The 21636-nt window shown below is 38.4% G+C and overlaps 2 protein-coding genes across 2 annotated transcripts; both read left to right on the forward strand.

Annotated features, from left to right (window-relative positions):
• The first annotated feature begins 14091 nt into the window (after positions 1–14091).
• On the forward strand, positions 14092–15845 carry LOC147481193 (synaptotagmin-3-like). The gene is made up of 4 exons (XM_086579854.1): positions 14092–14245; positions 14363–14413; positions 14562–14685; positions 15659–15845. Exons 1-4 carry the CDS (start codon positions 14114–14116, stop codon positions 15661–15663), a joined length of 312 nt encoding a protein of 103 aa, XP_086435980.1. The 5' UTR covers positions 14092–14113; the 3' UTR covers positions 15664–15845.
• Positions 15846–19297: 3452 nt separating this feature from the next.
• LOC147481194 (uncharacterized) lies at positions 19298–20075 on the forward strand. The gene is made up of 2 exons (XM_086578497.1): positions 19298–19601; positions 19719–20075. The coding sequence occupies exons 1-2, from the start codon at positions 19508–19510 to the stop codon at positions 19844–19846; spliced, it is 222 nt and encodes a 73-aa protein (XP_086434623.1). The 5' UTR covers positions 19298–19507; the 3' UTR covers positions 19847–20075.
• Positions 20076–21636: the final 1561 nt, after the last annotated feature.

The raw sequence follows: 21636 nt of genomic DNA on the forward strand, positions 1-21636 counted from the left end.
GGTGATTTGGCGTGGTGGTGCTCAATTTACTTTACCAAAGGGCGGTCGCTCCGTTACTTCAATCGATGTCCGATGATTTGAGCGGATGGCTCAATTTAGCCTACCAAGGGCGCGGTCGCGCTCCGTGTAATCCTGCGAGGAAAATTTCAGTTCTAAAACGGACAACCATAGTTAAAATCAAACAAGGGTGGGTAGGTTTAAAATGGGACTTTGGAAAAACTAATTATACTAACGAAAACAATTCTAAAAGGAACTAAGATGGCAGCGATGCCATTTGATAAAGGTAAAATGATAGTTTTACTCACGCATAAACGATGAGACTCAAACTCAAGTAAAACTAAGACTAGACTTGAGTGTGTTATTTGTTTATCAAAGATTTCTACTCTCGATTCTATCGAAATAGAGTTGGAGTAAAAGATTCGTTCCACTCCTAGTTCTTTAGAATTCGCGTTTCCTAAGATTATCAATCTATCCAAAGTTAATGAGAGTTTTACGAAATTTATACTACGATGGAAATTATACTAACAAGATATGATTTTATACGAATACAGAATACTAAATTGATACTAGATAAAGAATTAGGGGGGATTGATTCCACCTTAACTCGGCTTAATTTACTAATGAAGAATCGTCGTAATCCGAATTGAACTGCTTTCACATAAGAATTGGTTCTTCCTAATCCCTAGTTGTTCATGGTAATCTCTACCAACTAACATCTAGCATGTGAAACAATCAAACCAATTCTCATGGTGAACTAATTGTTTTCTAGAATGGAATGGAAATTACGACTATTCTACGCTAATCGAAATCAAGTTTTCATCAAGGCTTCTTCAACCCCCTCTAATGGAGGTTTAGCCTAGAGTTATTAAACTATCATTTCTCATCAAATTTACGCAAGACATGGTATAAAGATTCTAACTTTGCTTATTTGAACTAAATGGAAATCTACTCATGCAAGATTTAATTGAAACTAATAATGATAAATAACTAAATCTATTAATTGAAACTAAATAATTAATGGAAAATGAAACTAGATTATGAAGAACTAACTAACTTTATTAATCTAATGAATAAATAACAATGATTCAATAACTGAATTTAAAACAAGATGAAAAACTAATTAATTAATAGAGTCTAATCTAAATCTAAAATCTATTCTCTAATGGCTATTTTCTACTTAAAGCTAAAGATTGCTTAAGAGTTAAGTCTTGTGTGTTGAAATGGAGGAGACAAGATCCACATTTTCGTGCATAGGCTGGGGAGCCATATTTTGGGCCGGAAAATCGAGCCCAAACCCCAATCTCTTCAGTCCACAGAGCCTTTTTCAGTTGGATCTGACCTCATCAGGCTATTCGTCCACTTATGCTCCTCTTATTGGGTCAAGGTTTAGGCCATTGGAAAACTCTTTCTGAGTCGGTCGTTTTGACATAAGGTAGGCCCAATTCCGAGGTCTGAGTCCAAAAATACGGTCTTCGGAAGTTCTACTGACTTTTATGTGCTATTTCTGCTTGCGTTGACTTTGACTTTTCAGCTTTGACCGGGCTTCAGCTATTTCACAAAGGTTTTTTCTCCTTTAATCTTGGCCTTTAATCACAGAACTTCTTAGCAACTAACCCTTGCTCTTTTATCTCACCAAAGTGTCACATTTCTATACAAAATTGACTTCAATGCCTGAAATACATAAAAGCACGTAATCAGCATTAACTCTTATTTATTACTCGCATAATTGGTCTAAAAGTATTATTGTTAAGGGGTTAAAACTACAGTTTTGGGCTCTTATCAGCAACCTAGATCGTACAAAAGATGCTCCAGTCATACAAAGCATCACTATTCACCACAGAAGTCAGAGACAAGTAGCCTCCCACTGACTTTATCCAGCCAAAGTTCCCATTGTACAATGGTAGCTCATGTCCAGGCCATCACATAGCTCGTTTCAGCCAAATCCTGACACTCTATGACGCTCCAGACTTTGACTACCTCAAATGCAAACTCTTTCCAGCTGATAAAACGCTCTTTACACACGTTTATTGGGCCATTACTTATTTCCTTCATGTCCCAGTCAAAGTCCGAGGTCCACATAGTCCGAGGTCCAAAGTCCAACGTCCGTATAGTAAATGACGTTTTAGTCAAGTTACCTTACTCGTGGGATTGGTAGGATAGAGTAAAGGGATCGCCCAAACCTTAGGGCTCGGATAGGTTCACAACCGGAGTTACACTTTAAGTGAGTAGGATTTTTGAGGTTTTCTTTTTAGTTGGTTTTTTCTAATTAAAATAACGGTAATGCAAATAAAATAAATTACTACGGTGATTATATATAGGTAAACAAAAGTAGAGAACAGGGAGAGAGTTAATCATGCTCATGCAAGAATCATTTTTCAAGTTTTATTACTAAATCACTACATCTCTAATTTGTCTCGTTTTGAGATGACGCCGAGTATTGATCCCTAGTGCATGCCCACATCTCACATTTCACTAGCATAAGGAGTTCGATAATACCTCATCTCTACGGTATATTATTTCAGCTCACGGCACAAGTTCACATTAACATCACTCCAACTTTGTGCGACGCCTATTTCGGTCATTTTCGGAATGCCTAATTCCTAAGTAGTGATTCTAGAATATTAATCAACAAAGCAAAGATAACCCTCCCCCGAGGGGATTAGCTCATCATCATAGTAGGAATAATAAAACTTGTCGATACATTAAGTAAATAAAACGCAGGATGTAGAAATTCAAAGAAATAACTGTTATTAAGGGTAAAATAAACTCGTATTAATGAAATGGGAAGAAAGAAAACGTGAGCTAAAAATGACCTTCCTTCATATATATAGTTGATACAAGAGTGACCCGTGAATATTTAAGGTTTTGTTTTATGCTAATTGAATGGTTCAAACCAAACTTTGTTTTTCATTTGTTTTAAGTTTTGTCCTTTTGCCATTTTAAGGTTTTGTTTTTAGCTTATGTTAATTCAAACCGGTTTTGGTTTGAATTGGATGTCATCTTCTCTCTTTGCCGGATGGTATCAATTTGAAACCATCATTTGCCACCTGCCTATGTCGACTCATCATGCCTTTGGGTCGGGCAGAGTGTGTCCACTTAGTGGACTACTTTTGTCAGTTAAAAATGGCAGCCACTAGCCAACGTCGGCACCTAGATTTATCCATCTTTATATAATTGCCGTCTTGTAATCGGTCTCGTTTCTTTGGAAACTTCGGCTCTAGTCGGGCTTTGTTGGGCTTTAAAGATTGGAGCGGGAATTCCAATATTCCCGTATTCTTGGCTTCACTAGCCAACGCCGGCACCTAGATTTATCCGATTTAAGCATCGAAATTTGTCGCTTCTTCATATGTGGGCCCGTTCGCGCAATTCTTTGGAAACCTACGCGAGGTCGAGTGGGAAACTCCAAATATTCTCGTATTCCCGTACTTTGATGCATGTTTTATCACTATATTCATTTTAATTTGGAAACGAAAATATAATTATTACATGATTATTAAACACATAATCAACCAAAATGCTATGTCTCGGGTTTTAATCATGTTTTGGGTGCTTATCACCACCCGACTTTAGAAGGACGGAGCATTATAATCGGTTCTACACGCTTAACTCCTAATTCAATCAATCAACAACTTCGATAAATGAGATGTTCGCAGCAGAAGCCCACAACAGGAAGAAACAAGCTGACCTAGACTCGTTGTTCCAGCTGAAGCAAGCACACGGTGAAACTATTCGCGCTTTCCTAGGACATTTCAAAAAGGAACTCCTATCAATGGAGCGAAGCCTCAAGGACAGCTTTGCAACCTCTTCATTCACCAATGCCTTCCTAGACAACTCCAAACTAGCAAGGTCTCTCATGCCCAACAAGCTAGAACGCCTAGACGACCTGTACCACAGAGTCGACAAGTACATGAAGTACGAAGAATGGATGGCGCAGCGCAAAGTCAAAGAAGTCCTCGCAGTCAGCAACAAACGGGGACCCAAAGAAAGCAACCAGTACTCAGGCAGCAACAAGGGCACCAACTCCCACAAGCCACCGTACACCAATAGAGAATTCTCCAACTTCTCCAGGACGCCAAGCCATATCCTGAAAAAGATATATACAACACCTTACTTCAAACCAAACATTAACAAGGTGATCACAATATCAGGACCTCCATACTGCCACTTCCACAAACTCCACCACCATAACACCGATGAATGTTGGAGCCTCAAGCACTACCTCCAAGACTTAGTCGAAGAGGGAAAACTGAAAGTGTTCCTACCAAAAAGCGACCTCAGGCATAAATTGAATGCCAACCGCAACATAAGCAGGAGCCGTAGTAAAAAACGACCTGCTCGCAGAAGTAGCAGAAGCATAACAGCCCGACAATCTAAATCTCCGGTCGATCAAGGCACAACAGAAGACAACACTCCTCTAACCACGACGAGGAAAAAGTAACCCACATGATTACAAACACCTCCAGAAATGAGACCTCCAGTCGTGGAAAGCGCAGGTGCATAAGAGCACTGTAATAAATCTACCACCTATCTCACAAAGTTGAAGTGATCACTCTAGCCATCGCTCAATCTACGACCTCAATATCATTCACCAAAGAAGATCTCGACAAGGTGTGCATACCTCATAATGATGCTCTGGTAGTGCATGTCAAAATCAACAGATGGACAGTCAAGCGGATCCTAATCGATCCAGGTAGCTCCTGCGACATCCTCTTCTACCAAACATACAAGGATATACACCTACCAGACTCGGTGATGATAGAGTCAAATGCACCACTCTACGGGTTCAATGGAGACCGCATAGATGCCATTGGAGACGTCATCCTACCAGTCTCCATTTGGAGAAAATAAAAGGACATGGTCAATACCTCAACACGTTTCAGTGTGATTGATGTCAAGTCGTCATACACTGCCATCTTAGGATGTAGGTGGATTCATAAGATCCAAGCAGTTCCATCAACCTTACACCAAGTCATGTGGTTCCCTGGACCCTGAGGCATCATGGAGCTCAGAAGCAATCAACTAGAAGCTTATCGATGCAATCAAGTAAGGGCAATAACCAAGGCCAAAACTCAGGTCTTCCAGACGAAAGACATCCTAAAGCTGCAAGATCCTCAAGTTTCCAGCCCTCCAGCATCAGTAGTAGACAAGCTTAAGGAAAAATAAGCACAATTTGAACCCGGAGAGAAAGTCAATTTGGGCACAAATGATGACCCAAATATTGTTTATGTAAGGGCTGATTTAGACCCCAAGCTCAAGGAGCAACTTGTCAATTTTTATCTCTCAATAAAGATGTTTTTGCTTGGTCAAATATCGATATGCCAGGACTCGACCCTCAGGTCTCTTTCCACAAATTAAATGTAGATCCAACTATAAAGCTAATCAAACAATGACCTAGGAAACTAGCACTCAAATTTCAAAAAGCCATCAATGAAGAGATAGAAAAGCTCAAAAAGGTTGGATTCATCAGAGAGGTCGAGTACCCAACCTGGTTAGCTAACATCGTAGCTGGTCCTAAGAAAAATATCCAGGTATGACTATGCATAGACTTCACCAACGTCAACAAGCATTGCCTAAAGGACAGCTTCCCCCTACCCAGGATTGACATACGGGTATATCTAACTTACAGCCATGAACTTTTATCATTCATGGACACATATAGCAGATACAATCAGATACCACTTGTAGAAGAAGACCAGGAAAAAATGTCCTTCATAACCGAACAAGGAACGTTCTACTACAACGTCCTACCGTTCTGCTTGAAGAACGCCGTTGTGACCTACCAGACTTGTCACAAAAATGTTCAAGGACTTGCTGGGCAACACTATGAAAGTCTACATATACGACATGGTAGTCAAAATCCCAAAGGCTGGCGATCACATTTCTCACCTACAAGAAGCTTTTGAAAGATTGCGCCAAAACAAGATGAAGCTCAACCCAACAAAGTGTGTATTTGGGGTAGCCTCAGGGAAATTCTTAGGATACCTGATAAGAGCCCAAAACTGTAGTTTTAACCCTTTAACAGTCATACTTTTAGACCAATTATGTGAGTAATAATTAAGAGTTAACACTGATTACGTGTTTTTATGCATTTCAGGCTTCAAAGTCCATTATGTGCAGAAATGTGCCACTTTAGCGAGATAAAGGAGCAAAGGTCGGTTACTAAGGAGTTCCGTGATTAAAGGCCAAGTTTCGAGAAGACACAGCCTTTCTAAAAGCCCGGTCAAAAGCTGAAAAGTCGACGCCTTGGCGTAAAAAGACACACAAAGTCGTGAGAACTTCTAAAGGACATATCTTTGGACTCGGACCTCGGAATGGGGCCTACCTTATGTCAAAACGACCGGCTCGGAAAGAGCTTTCCAATGGTCTAACCCTTGACCCAATCAGATGAGCAGAAGTGGACGGAAAGTCTATTGAAGAGAACTGCAGCTGAAGAGGCCTTTCTGGACTGAAAGAATTGGGTTTTGGGCCGATTCTCGGCCCCAAAATATGGCTCCAAGCCCATGCACGATTTTGGATCTGAAAGTATAAAACAAAAGCTTAATTCTTTGTTAAGGAGTAGATTTTTAGGTTAGAAAATAAAAGTAGCTTATAATAGAAAGTAGCCATTAAAATAGCTTCTAGATCTAGTTTTATTTAATTGTTTTTTACTAAGTGTAGTTTCAAATCCAATTATTGTATTAGATTAAACCTTGGAATCTTGTTCTTCATTTTGATTAGGTCAATAAAGTAGTATTTCTATCAACTTCGATTTTTGTCATTTCCATTTCTAGATCCAATTTCAATTCCTGTCCTTATTGCATTTTAGTCATTAAATTAGATTTCATTATTGTTTAATTAAGTAAATTTCAATTCTTTATATCATGTTTAGTTTAAATTTAATCGGAAATGATTGCGTAATGATTCTCGGCTAAACCTCCATTAGAGGGGGTTGAGAAGCCTTGATGAAAGCTTGATTCCGATTAACGTAGATTCGTCGTAATTTCCTTTCCACTCTAGAAACGTTTAGTTCACCATGAGAATGGGTTTAATCGTTCACATGCTAGTTATTAATTGGTAGAAATGCCATGTGTAATTAGGGATTATGAAGAACCAATTGTTCTGTGAAGCAGTTCAATTCGGATTACGACGATTTGTAGTTAATAGGATTAAGTCGAGTTAAGGTGGAATCAATTCCCCTCTAACTCCTTATCATCGAATCAACGTAGCATTCCCTTAGTTATTCCCATCGTCGACTAGTTGCATTTCGTGGGTAGTTGCATCGTAGTCTAGTTGCCTTTTTCGTAAATCTCTTATTAGACTTTAAGTTTAGATTACTTACACGTGAGAACACAGCATGCGGAAGGACTAGGAGTGGAACGAATCACTCTACTCCACTATATCTCATAGACTTGAGAGTAGAATCTTTGATAAACATAGACCCATAAGAAGTAAGTTTAGTTTTACTTGCATTTAGAGTTCATCGCTTTATTTCGTAGGTAAGACTATTCGCTTTATCTTTTATCAATACCTCGTTTCACAAAGACGCATTGAAGCAAACCCAGGACAGATACGAGCTCTCCTTGAAATGCCAGAACCAACTTCCAAACAACAAATACACAAGATGTCTAGTATGGTTTCAGCCCTCAACATATTCATCTCACGTGCTTCTGAAAAATGCAGGTCGTTCCTGCAAATACTAAATAAAGGCGCAACATTCACATGGACAGACGAATGCTACAAAGCCTTCAACGACTTGAAGGCTTACCTATCAACTCCGCCTGTCCTGTCTAAACCAAATGAAGGAGAAACATTGGGGCTTTACCTTGCGACTACCGACTTTGTCATCAGCTCAGTCCTCTTTCGCGTAAGCGAGGGAATCGAAAAACCAATCTATTTCACCAGCAAGACATTAGCAGATTCAGAAAAGCATTACTCTCCAATTGACAAAATAATGTTATCTTTGTTATACTCTGCTCGCAAATTTCGGCCATACTTCCAGGCTCATGGCATCAAGGTCTTAACAAATGTACCAATCAAGCAGGTCTTAAGTTCCACCAACAAAACAGCCTGCATGGCTAAATGGGATGAAGAACTCGGAGAACATCAAATCGAATTTTTTCTCAGAACGTCTCGCAAAGGTTAGGTCGTTGCCGACTTCCTTGCTGACTTTCCAGTCAAAGATATCAACTGGGAACCTGAGCCCATTACTTCACTCCATCAACCAACCACCCCAGACACATGGCACCTCTATGTAGATGGAGCCTGCAACAACAACGGTAGTGCGACTAGGGGCTGTGTTAACTTCACCAGAAGGAACCCAGCTACAAAAGTCAATCAAGATCGATTTTGCAACATCCAACAATGAAGCGTAATATAAGGCGTTAATTACAGGCCTCCGCATGGCACAATAATTACAAGTCCAAAAGCTCAAAGCCCACAGTGACTCCCAACTAAACGTCAAACAGATCACCAAAGAGTATGTGACAAATGGAGCAAACTTAGCCAAATATGCTCAGGTCATCAATGATATCATTAGCTCGTTCACAACATTCTTTTTGGAACACATTCCCTGATAGGATAACAGACATGCAGACAGCCTGGCTTTCTTAGCCTAAAAAACACTAGATGCATGCCCCAGCACAGTTTACATTGACATCTTAGAGAGGCCTACCTACCAACAAGAAAGTGTCGACACCCTCACGGACTTCCAACCATCATCCGAAGAAGAGATCACTCAATATTGGATAGGCCCATTTCTAAAATTTATCTTACATGGCGAACTCCTAGCAGAGGCAAGGAATGCTCGTGCCATATAATTTCGAACTCCCACATACACCGTGATCAACGAACGATTATTCCATAAATTCGCAGGAGGACCCCACCTACGGTGCATAACTCCACGCGAAGGCCAACTCATCTTCAACGAAATTCACAAAGTCAAATGTGGCAACCATGTAAGAGTAAGATCTCGGGATCATAAAGCAATTGCCCAAGGGTATTATTGGCCAGGCATGCACATCGAGGCAAAGGAGTATATTCTTAAATGCCACTAATGTCAAATATTTTGTCACAACGACCTAAGTCCAGCATGGGAATTGTTCAACATAGCCAGCCTGTGGCCTTTTCATATGTGGGGGCTAGACATCATGGGACCATTTATCCCACAACAAAAAACAAGACTCATATACGTCCTTGCAGCTACATATTACTTCACCAAATGGATTAAGGCAATTCTACTTGTTAAAGTCAAAGAAGTCCACGCATCATCAACTTCATATGGACTAATATAATCACAAGATTTGGTCTACCCCACACCCTCATCATGGACAATGGAAACCAATTTGCAGGCACATAAGTCAAGGCATTCCTACAAAAGTGGCGCATCACTCAAGCATTTTCTATACCTAGATATGCACAAAGCAATAGCCAAGCAAAGGCCGCAAACAAATCCATCAAACAGAATCTCCAAAAAAAGTTGGAGAGCAAGAAAAGCCAATGGCCAGAACAACTAGAGAACATCTTATGGGCATATAAAACAACAGCCCGAGCCAGTACCAACGAGTCTCCTTTCACACTTTGCTTTGGAACAGAAGCAGTCATACCATCAGAACTTATAATCACAACTACACGTTCTGCCATCGTCGAATCAGGAAAAAATGACAACATCTTATCCAAAGAAGTCGACCTCCTAGAAGAGCGCAGGGAAACTGCTGCAATATTCCTAGCTCGGTACCACCAAACCATCCAATGATCTTATAACAAGAAGGTTGTCCCAAGATCTTTCCAAGTTGGCGACCTAGTCCTCAAAAAGACCTTCGCACCAACCAAGCTTGACCCAACGTGGGAAGGACCATACATAGTGCATAGAGTCATTAGAAATGGAGCTTACTGGATCAAAACTCAGCTCGGTGATATGCTTCCCCGACCTTGGAATAAAGCTCTACTCAAGCGCTTTTACCAATAATTTTTTTCTCCATATGTATCAATCAATATGAATAAAATTTCATCAGCATTTCACTTATAAATGTTATCCTTGCATTACATGAGTACCACGCATCTTGCACTCATCGATCTGGGATATCAAAGTAACCGACCTAGCACTAATATCATGGTTAAGCACGACTCAACTATAATTACCACACAAAGGTTAATTATCAATCAAATTCAATCCACGGTCCCCCAAAAAGACCGCAAATCAACTTAACACCAACGCCTGGGTTAAAAACGATTCAACTATAATTGCCACACAAAGGCTAATTATCAGTCAAATATAATCCAAGGTACCCCCAAAAGAACCACAACTCAACTTAAGGCCTTTGAAAGGGTTAAGTTACTCAATTATAATTACCACTCAAAGGCTAATTATCAATCAACAATCATTAAGAAGTTCCCCCAAAAGGAACCACTCAATTAATAAACACACCTAAAGACACGAAGAAACCTAGGTGCTAATTACGTGCATCTATCAGGTTGTACACAAACACTTACGACCTACAAGCATCAGACGATCTACCAAAGTACGACAGGCCATCGAGTCTACTACTATGCCGCACATGTCGTCAAATAACAAAACAAAAAGCAGGAGAAGCAATCACACTCATACAAAAATTACAGACAATCTTATTTCAAAACAAGTAAGTAATTTAAATATTTTTACTTACTACAAATTCGGTTAGATACTAGAGGCCCCAGGTTATCTTGAGAAAACGTCATCAGCATCCCCATCAAAAATAGAAGTTATCAATATCAACAACAAAAGAAAATATAGTTTAAAAACTTCATCCATCATCAATCAAATTACAAGAAGAACACAATCAGTTGACATGAGGCAGATTCTCCACATTCAAGGGATCCAGTTGGCAGCTCTCTTCACTAACAGAGCCACTAGTTGAACCACCACTTACATTAAGCACTTTAGTGGCAAAGATATTCAATTAATGAAAGCAATTTGAGCAAGATTACCTGTGTCGGTAGGTAGATCAGATCATCTACTAGCATCTATAATAATACTTTCTATAGTTACTATTGCAGCCCCACTTTCAATAGACCTTTTGAGGGTTTTGTACTTACGTTCTAGTTCCATGTAATCATCCACTAGAACGTAGGCATCACCACTCTCTACCAAATTGACCAGGTCGTTATATTCATTCTAAGCTCGTTTAGCAATGGCATGTGATTGTTTACTCTCAGCAATCCAATGCGCTACCTCCACCCTCGAAGCATCAAGAGATGGCTGCAATAAGGCCACTTTCCCAGCCAAATCCCCGACCTGAGCCCTCAACCCCACCACTTTAGCCCGTTCAACCTCTTATGCAGCCAACAACTTGTCATAAGCCTCCTTGGCAACCTCCAGCTCCTTCTTGTACAGGTCAAAGATAGTTGCCATCTCTCTCAACTTCCTATACATAGCCCATAACCTGACAAACCAACAAAATAAGTTAAAAAGCAATAACTCAAAACATAAAATGAAAACTCATATTGGAATGACACTTACAAAATAGATCGAGCGATCCATGTCTTTCAAATTCACCTCTAGATCCTTCCCAGTCTCCAGCTGATGCCAATTTCCATCTAGGGCAATACTCTCTAGCAGCCCATTCGTAACTAGTGAAGACTTGAAACTACAGTCCCTATTCTTCACCAACCACGTCAACCCACTCACTAGGTCGTAGTAGGTGACCGTTTTATCCAGAACGTCAGACTCACCAGCTTTATCACCTTGGCCCGCACTCCCAGACCCTTTGCATTTTTGGGCAGTTGGCTTAGTGTCACTAGCCTTCTTCTTGCCCCTAGCATCAGCCACCCCAACATCCATTGCCAGCTCTTTCAGGTTCATCCTCTTCAAAAGATCCCGACCTTATGAAGTACGGCCTTCCACCATAACAAGTCGTTCCTCATACTCAATTCGGTCCTCTTAGCCCCCTTAAGCTCGCCGAATTCAGCTCGCCTCTTCAACTGAGGCCTACGAAAGGGAGCGGGAGCATCACCAACTCCCCCAGCACTACCACCTCCATGACCTCCCCTATCACTCTCACCTCCCTCCCCCAGCTCGTCTAGACACATCACGACTCCCAGCAACACCACCACCTTTGGAACTCCTCCCCCTAACATTTGACCCTTCATCTCTCTCCATTTCAGTAGCTGAATCCAAATTAGAGTCAACATAAATCAGCCGACAAGCCCTCTTCTTCTGCTCAGCCTTCTTCAAGTTTATCTTCGCACCACCTCGCCTTTTGAAGTAATGTGTAACCTCCTCCAACAAGGACGTTTTTTCTTCCCAACTCAGCCTCGCAAACTCTTCAATAACCACCGTAGAAGTACGACCACAAATTACGACCTCTGCAAAACAAATAAATATCATAATGTAATCATATCAACTCGTAACCAAAACAAATGACCTACACAAACAAACAACCTACACATGAAAATGACCCACACATATAACGACCTACCATTAGTTCTCACACAATGATTCTCCAAATCAAATCTAGGAAGACAATAACTCCCCACAATCAAAAAAGGCCTATGCCACCATTCTTCTTTACTCACACCAACAATCACCGATGATTTACCCCTCATCACTTGTAAACCAAAGTTCATAACAGAAGATATTTTCATAGTAAAATGCTCTAGCACGTCAGACAAACAAATATTGTAACCCCTTTGTCTCAACAGATCAAGAGCATGAAACACCCTCCAACTATTACCACAAATTGCAAAGGTGCACTACAACAAATATGACATATGACATCACTAATTTTACATCACTTTCAGTGAAATAATGTCATATGAAAGCTATGACATCACTTTTCTCAGCATGTGATGTAATAATTATCACAATTTTTTTTTAACATCACTTATTTCAAAACTGATATAGTAGAGTAGTACAATATCATTTTAATAAGTGATGTCGTGGATAGTGATGTAGTAACACTTTTTTATGTCACTCACTGTGTCACTTATAAAGTGATGTAATATCCATGTATTCAACATCACTTTAAAGGTGTTGCCACTCACCGTGTCACTTATAAAGTGATGTAATATCTATGTATTCAACATCACTTTAAAAGTGATTTTGCCAAGTTTTCAAAATAACTTATAATTTGATTTCCATAAGTGTTACTGTTAATATAGCTCCTTTTAATTAAGTTAATTAGTTAGAAAAAAAAAACCGTGGAAAAAATTAGGTTAAGGTTAAAATGTTAAATAGAAATGAAACAATACGCGCAATTGGTTTGCTAGATTAGGCACCCTTAAACAAAAAATAAAAAATAAAAAACATCTGGACTCTTTTCTTGCACCAAAAATAGCCCAACACCAAAAATTGCCCAACCAAAAACAAATTGAGAAAACTAGTTATCCTCTTCATCCGTCTTATATTTCAATCTAGCCTCCAACTTCTGAAAACATTTTGGGTTCCTCTTGTCATCTTCTCCAATTTTCAATTTTGCGTTAGTGTGGTGTGACATCGTTGATGAACCAAGTAAGGTCACTCTCGATCTGTTTACTTTGATTTCGGTTTCCTCTCAGTCTTACTTTAGAATATTCTTGATTAAAAAAGGTTGGTTTTGCTTTTCTACTGATTGAAAATTGGATGGTATTGGTTGTTTTCAGAGTGATTCTCATATATTTCCTTAAAAAAGATCTCAATCTTACTAGTTCTCGCCCATAAGTTTCCACGCCTCTCACCTATCTCCGTCGTTGTTGCTTTTGCAAAAGGGAGTCCTTCAGCAATCTTAGAAGCAATTGCAATGCCAGGTTTCACTGCCGCATTCACATTGATTTTTGTTTCTGAAATCGGGGACAAGACATTTTTTATTGCCGCACTGCTAGCTATGCCAGTATGAGAAAAGGCTGGTCTTGTTGGGGTCTATGGGCACTCTCTCGCTTATGACTGTCTTGTTCGTGGTAATTAGAAGAATATTTCAAACCAGGTAAATATACCATCTTCTGAAATGCTGACACAACCCTGATAAATTCTTGGACCCAGCCCTGTATATTGTCCTCGTCCTATTGCATCACCTAAAACCTCAATCAGTATATGTGTTCCCTCTAGAAGTATGTTATGTAGTTAAGACTTAAGAATGGTACGGTTCCCTAGTGCTACAAATGTTCTTCTGGTGAATGTTTTAGTATGATTAATATTTACTTGAAACCTACATGGCAGGACCCTGTCATCAAACCTCTTCATGAATTGGATTCAAATGCCTTGCATGATCTTTTGGATGAGATTCCTCAATGGATAAAAAATCCGGATTATGATAGAGTGAGTATTGAAGTTAATGGAGATTTTTTCATTTCTTGTTGTGCACTGACCGATATTTTGGACTTACGGTATTTTCTTTCCACACAGTGATTGATTTCCTTTTTGTGATTTTTTTAGGTGGACTGGTTGAATAAGTTTCTATCTGATATGTGGCCCTACCTCGATAAGGTACTTTTAAGTTCAGATAATCAATTAATAAGTATATGCACAACTGTACCTCATGCCTTGTATTGGAAACTGAGATATGGATTACATGTTGTTTTGGTTGGTTATTCTTCCTCTCTTATTACTTGTTGTTCAATCTTGTTCTGTACAGGCTATATGTGGTATGATAAAGAGCACGGCAGAACCAATATTTGTAGATTACATTGGAAAGTACCAATTACAATCTATGGAGTTTGAAAGCTTAACTCTGGGAACTCTTCCTCCAATAATCTATGGTGAGTTTTCCTTCTTGTATCATTGACTGAATAACAGTCGCGTCACTATGCCACCATTAGCTTTCATAAAAGAGAAGATCATAGCTTTTAGTTTAGTGTATTGATTTGAGCTAAGTAATTTAGAAGAAACCGAACTCACACAATGTAGTTGAAATCTGATCTATTATGGAGTGTTTTATGGGAAAAATGTTCTCTAGAGGCATCCAGAACCATACTTTTGCTTTGGACTGATATATTCAAACTTCAAAGTCTTCATAAAGTCGCCGTCTTTTGAGTTTTAAAAAATAACTTCTTCTATTCATGAGTTATCTCACAGTTACAATGGCTTGAAGATTATAAACTTAGGTTTATAAATACAACTATACAAGGTCTACTGGAAAGGCTTTAACATCTGTTCTTTCTGGACCTGGCAGGGATTAAAGTCTATGAGACAAATGAGAAGTTACTTGTTATGGAATCAATAGTTAGATGGGCTGGAAATCCTAACGTAACTGTACTTCTGAAGTTGTCATTCCTACAAATGAATGTGTAGGTTAGAAGAGCTAAAATAATTGTAATCATTTATGTAAGAAGTGATATTCCTATTTCAAAGTAATTCTACCTAAAAGTTCGTTAACTATGTTTTCAGCTGGTGGATTTACAAATATTTGTAGCACCCCAAGTAATTTTAAAGCCTCTTGTACCTACCTTTCCGTGTTTTGCAAGTATAGTCATATCATTGATGGAGAAAGTAAGTGAAAAAAAAATGTTAATAGACTCGATATTGATAATAGAATTGGAGAGGATTATTTTTTTTTCCTTTCGTTACATTTGGTCATCTGGATATTAGATCATGACAATTAACCTGAGGATTATCGGAATTTGTTTGCACAGTGGAGAGTATGTTATTATTCATCAAATTTATAATAGCATATTAGCAGGCATTAGATAAGGAATGCACACCCTAACTTGGAGAATATGTTTGTGTTAGCAGATTAGCAGGCCCTGAACTTGGAGAATATGTTGAAGCTGAGGAACTTGTGAAGAAAATGATGGCAAAGCGGCTAACAAATCCACTTGAAATCATATGGAAGTCTTTCAGCCTTGTGTTCTTTGCTGAATGGGAGGACCGATTTATGCTTGCAACAATCGCTCTAGGTGTTGTACAGTCTCCTTGGGGTGTGGCTAGGCACCTAATTGCAACTTCTATGGCTATTCTAGGAGGAGTGTTTCTTGCCAAGTACATATTTGAAAAATTGGTTGGCGGAGGGTTATTTATCTGAAGAACATGAGGGGTATTTGCTTTGAGGTATGTGATGTCGTGCTCCATGCTGATGCCATTCACAGAGGTGGTGGTCAGGTCATTTAAACTACAAGGAGTCATTTATGCTTCACATATTACTGCCAAGCCAAGGCTGTTGGAGCCTGTTTACATGGTCGAGATCCAGGCCCCAGAGCAGGCACTTGGTGGCATTTATGGTGTTTTGAATCAGAAACGTGGGCATGTTTTTTAGGAGATGCAAAGGCCAGGTACTCCATTATATAACATCAAAGCGTACTTGCTAGTCATTGAATCATTTGGGTTCTCCGGTCAACTCAGAGCTGCAACATCCGAACAGGCCTTCCCATAGTGTGTGTTTGATCACTAGGACATGATGTCCTCAGATCCTTTGGAGCCTGGGTCGCAAGCAGCAACCCTTGTGTCTAAGATTCGTAGGAGTAAGGGCTTGAAAGAGCAAATGACACCTCTCTCCGAATTTGAGGACAAGCTATAAGGTGTCCGTTAATTATCAAGTTGGGGTTTTCCCATTGTACTTTTCGATGTCATGTGATATGTTCTTATTATGATTTTGACACTCTGTTGACTGCTATACACATTTATGTTTCCGACTTTCATGTTTTAAGGTTTACTTGTGGTTATTTGGATTCAGTTATTTTAAGGTTTACCTCATAACTGTTTAAATGTGATTTTAAGATACATTTCATTTTTATTTGATGATAAATGACTAGGAAAATGTTATTATATTGGGATGATATTGGTAATTTTGTTTTTTTATTATTATTTTTTATTCTTTTGATAAATGGGACATCACTTTTAAAGTGATATATAGAGTTATTTCACATCACTTTATAAGTAATTTGGGATCTGAATGAAAAGTGATGTTAAACGTTATAACATCACTTGTGGACATCGATTAAAAAGTGATGCAAAGTTATAACATCACTCGTAGACATCAATTAAAAAGTGATGTGAAGTAACATCACTTGTGGACATCGTTTAAAAAGTGATGTGGAAAACCCCAACTTTTCATGTCGCCACCATTCACATCACTCTCAAAAGTGATGTCTTATACTTTTGACATCACTTTTCAAGTTATGGGAAATGTCATTTATGTTGTAGTGGTGTCTTCCCACAAAAGTTCAGAACGTCTAAGGTCAGACGTGAGAAAGGCAACCTCAACCTAGCCTTCAGTTCACCATACGTAATTACAACACCACCATCTCGAGGAACATAGTCTGAACCAAAAACATTCTTCTCACCACTCAGGTCGTATATCATCAGATCGAGACTCTCAATCCCAAACTCCCTTCTCAAATCTCCAAAATTATCAAACACCGACTTAGATACCGCCTCCTCAGCCATCGTCTCCAATGAGGAGGACAATAACGCCTCAGCTCCACTACACGCCCCTAGCACCACCATCTCCATCACTCACAGTTCTCTCTCTCCACTGATCCAAGACAACTTCTCCACTCAAACTATCACTAGTAATCGACATGACAAAAGGAAAAAGGAAAACAAAAAGATCAAATTTTTTAGATCAAAAGAGACGCACCTAAAGACGAAAAGTTGGAAAGTTTTTGGTTTTTCTTTTTCTCTACTTTTTTTCTTCCTTTGTGTTGATAGAATGAAGAAATGAAAGACCGCCAGACCCTAAACCCTTCAGCTGCACAAACCTCGAAAAAGCCAAAACGTTTCGCATTCCCCAACAAAACACAATCATAACCAACTTACCTCGCCCACAAATCTGCCGCAACTTGGACCCACGAATCAGAAATCCCTTTTTTCAACATAATTTCCAAAATTTTGATTTTCAAAAACCCACCAGCTACGTGACACGTGTTCATTGTTTCAACTTTATTCTTTTCAAACCATCTCATCTTAACGAGTCAAACAGCCTGTAAAAAATAAAGGGGGCTGTGTAAGTACCATCTGTTCTCAAACATATCACTACAGCACACGTGTCCACACACCAGGTCGTATCTTCATAGCTCGTACATCACCAGGTCGTACCACGCCACTAGGACTCAGGTCGTCTCAAATATCAAACACAGCCATATATGGAAGCAAATGATCTACCACGATTCTGAAGCTCAGTCGACACACCAATAAAGGAGACATTTACTTTGTAACAACAGAAGTAATGACGAATCATTAAGATAACACAAAATATGGATCTACACTTGATAACAGCCTGGAGCAAATAAGGAAGGTCAGCTCAAACATCTATAAGTAGAGAGAGATGAACTATGTAAGGTTTGATTCAAGTTCACCCAAAAAACTTAATACATAAGCAACTCTTATCCCAAGAAGAGTGCAGTCATTTCCTATCAACCTCAACATCAAGTCGTAGATACAAATCCACACCTCTACAATCATATACGAATAATTAAATGTATGATTGTCTGAAACTACAACTAAAATACTTCAATAATCAGCCGAAAACTAAAATGCTTCATTTGTACGAAATTCTTTGGTTGATAATCAGCCTAAAACTACACTAAAATGCTTCATTGATACTTGGACGTGCTTATACCACATTCCGGCCCAACAGCCAAGTAGCCAACACACCGTAGCTGTAAGTCTGCAACATACAAAGAGGAACAGCTTGGTTCATTATAAAAAAGAAGAAGAAGAGAGGTCGATCAGTTAACCATTTTGGTTTTTGGTTGGACGGAAAAAGAAGGGGGTGGGGTGGGGGTGTGATCACTCGGGGTATCATGACCACGCACCAAATGCACAACATTTGGTGACACTTCATCATTTATTTACCAGCTCGTCAGTACCCACAACTCGATAAATTATTGTAACGTTTACATTAGTAGAATAGTAGGGCCATGATTTAATACTATACGAACTTTTTATTCTACGTGATTGCACGAGACTTCATGCATGATGCGCTATATATTGCGCTGTTGGGAGGGGGAAAGTAGTGAAAATGTCAATTATATGTGATCTCAAACTTCTTATCTTAGTCAACGTCTATATCTCTCCGCAAAGAAGACGAGATCATTTAATTTCATCTCCAAAATCATTGACTTTCATTTTTCATTTAGTCCCGTTTTACACAATAACACAAGTACATGCGCAAGAGATGGAGATGTTAATTGTGGTGTGCATAATTAGAAAAGATTAAAAGTCAACAACCTACAAGTCCCAAACCTACCTACAGATTATGATTGGAGTACTACTTGGTACGCCAAGAACATGGTGGATAGAGTGTACCTTGCTATAGTGGTAATAAGGTTCCCTACTTCCATTTCCCTTTAAGTTCATTCAGTTCTTTTAAAAATAAAAGTAAGGTGCTAGCTTGTGTTCAGCTCGGTTTGGGAGCGTGCACCATGTGGGGATGCAATCATGTCGATGAATACTTATATTTGAGATAAAGAAGAGGTCAGATCTTTCAAGCACAACTCACGGATCTTGCCTCCTCTTTCAACATACATACCCACTTCTCCTCTTTTCACTCTACTCAATCTTCCTATCTTATATAATGCTCACAGAATTCACTCCAACCATCTTCTTGACCACTGAAGCTAACAAAAACAAAGAAAAGAAATAATGGCTTCTTGGGTTCGTTCTATCACAACCCCATTCCGAAAAGCTCGCACATTCTTCAATCAAAACCAAACAGGGGATAACAAGTCCCAACAAGGTACATAATCACATCCTTATTATCGTGACACCAATTTTCTTATTGAACTCTTAGAATATATATATATATATATAATCATCATTGCCTACAGTCATTTATACTCTTATTCTTGTGCAGAAGATGATCACGATAAACGTGTGATTGATTTGCATGGCGAAGTAATGGCATGTGCATACCAGGACGTTCAAGTAATGTGGTCGATACTTGACAATTCGAAGCCAAAACTCTGCAAAATCACTTCTTGATTAAGATTTGTACATGCTCATATCAACATGGGCATGTACATGCATGATTCAAAGTCATATATAGATATGCACTATTTGCGTATATGCACCGAATTGTGGATATGGTATAGGGTATTATTGGTAGCTAATTAGTTCGTGTCTTGTAGTATCTTAAAATGTTACTCTGGTAGGAAATCCGCATGATTAACGATGATCATGGCGAGATTTAATGAAAATATTCCATTTGATGATACAATTTATATATTTATATTTTTCATGCTCTATTTTAAGTTTTACAGTGGTGATAACCACTGTAAAAGTAGCTACTTAAGTTAATTTTAAAATAGGTACGTAAGTAAAACTTTACCTACAAAATGAATTTAAACCTATTCTTTTGTGAATATGATATACTCAATATTAAAATCATCTCTATAAAATTTTAGCTCATTTGGAAACCTCTAACATTGGCAAAAAACAATTACAAAAATTCAACATTTCTGAACCGCTAGATTTCTTTTTAAAGATGACAATAATTTTTATCTATGTTAGAGATTTCCAAATGAGCTGAAATTTGGGGAAAATAATCATTATGATGAGTGCTTCATAACCACAAAAAATTAGGTTTGAATTCATTTTGTAGGTAAAGTTTTACGTACATACTTATTTTAAGTTAACTTAAGTAGCTACTTTTTAATATATATATATAAAATAAAGCAGCTTGGTTTTTTATGTGTTTATATCAAATGGTCAGGGAAAAAATAGTTTTGGGAGATCCTACGGCCATGAACCACTTTCTTTTAATTAGAGTCCCACTTATTAAAAATTCCCAAAAGAAAAACTGTAAATAAAAAAGAAAAAAAATCGCCAAAATGAAAAATGGAAAACCTTTTCTTTCTTTCACTTTTTCCTCTTCCTCACGAGTTCGCCAACCCTTTCTTCTTCCTAACCAATAAGCTAGCACCTTGGTGGCTCACTCCTTCTTCTCGCCCTCTCATGTTCGAGCACAAGGAACTCCATACGCAATCATTAGTTTAAGGTAAAAAAAAAAAATACCCTATATTTCCTTTTCTTCATGCCAAAAAAAAAAACACTCATAAAAAAACACTCCAAATTCAACTCTTTCAATACTTCTTCAATAACCTTCTTCAAATGGTGGAGATAACGGGTACTCTCTTTGTGGTTCTTTGATCTTCAAATATTTTTTTTTTTTTTTTCAATTCTCTTTGTTTAATCATGTGTAATTGAAAGAATTGTAGTTTACTGTTTTGGGAATTGTCTCGGTTGCATACTAGATTCTAACATTATTATTATTTTTTAAAAAGTGAGTAAGGATTAAGAGAGGAAAGGAACTCATCCACACTGAAACTGAGCAGAGCACATAGTTGAATATCAATTTTAGCTAGAGTGTTGTGACACTATGTTCAATTTTCTAAATTTATTTGTATTAGTGTTCTAGAGTGAATGCATTGAAATTTCTACTACCCATTTTATCATGTAGCTTTATGGCCGGTTTAGCTCCAGTAGAACTCCATGTCTCTATATATTTAATTTTACAAAAGTCGAAAAAACGAATTGGAGGTATAGCTGACATAATTTTATTAGTATTTTACTTTTCTAATGAATATGTTGATTACTGAATTGGTTGGATTAGTTTTCTAGAAGTCCCATATATACTCTATTGAAAAATCAGCTAGGTGAATGTGGCATATTCCTCCAAGTATTAGCCTGCCTAACACGAACATTTAACTCAAACACAAACTACAATAACAAAGGTCACCTTTCAAATTCGGCAAGTACCATGTCATCATAAG

The sequence above is a fragment of the Coptis chinensis genome, chromosome 8 (genome assembly GCF_015680905.1).
Source record: "Coptis chinensis isolate HL-2020 chromosome 8, ASM1568090v1, whole genome shotgun sequence".
In the NCBI taxonomy this organism is placed as follows: domain Eukaryota; kingdom Viridiplantae; phylum Streptophyta; class Magnoliopsida; order Ranunculales; family Ranunculaceae; genus Coptis; species Coptis chinensis.

Coding starts and splice junctions, on each gene's coding strand:
- LOC147481193 (XM_086579854.1), top strand. CDS start 14,114: ATGATTAATATTTACTTGAAACCTACATGGCAGGACCCTGTCATCAAA. Junction 14,246..14,362: donor AAAATCCGGATTATGATAGA/GTGAGTATTGAA, acceptor TGATTTTTTTAG/GTGGACTGGTTGAATAAGTT. Junction 14,414..14,561: donor TGTGGCCCTACCTCGATAAG/GTACTTTTAAGT, acceptor TGTTCTGTACAG/GCTATATGTGGTATGATAAA.
- LOC147481194 (XM_086578497.1), top strand. CDS start 19,508: ATGGCTTCTTGGGTTCGTTCTATCACAACCCCATTCCGAAAAGCTCGC. Junction 19,602..19,718: donor GGATAACAAGTCCCAACAAG/GTACATAATCAC, acceptor ATTCTTGTGCAG/AAGATGATCACGATAAACGT.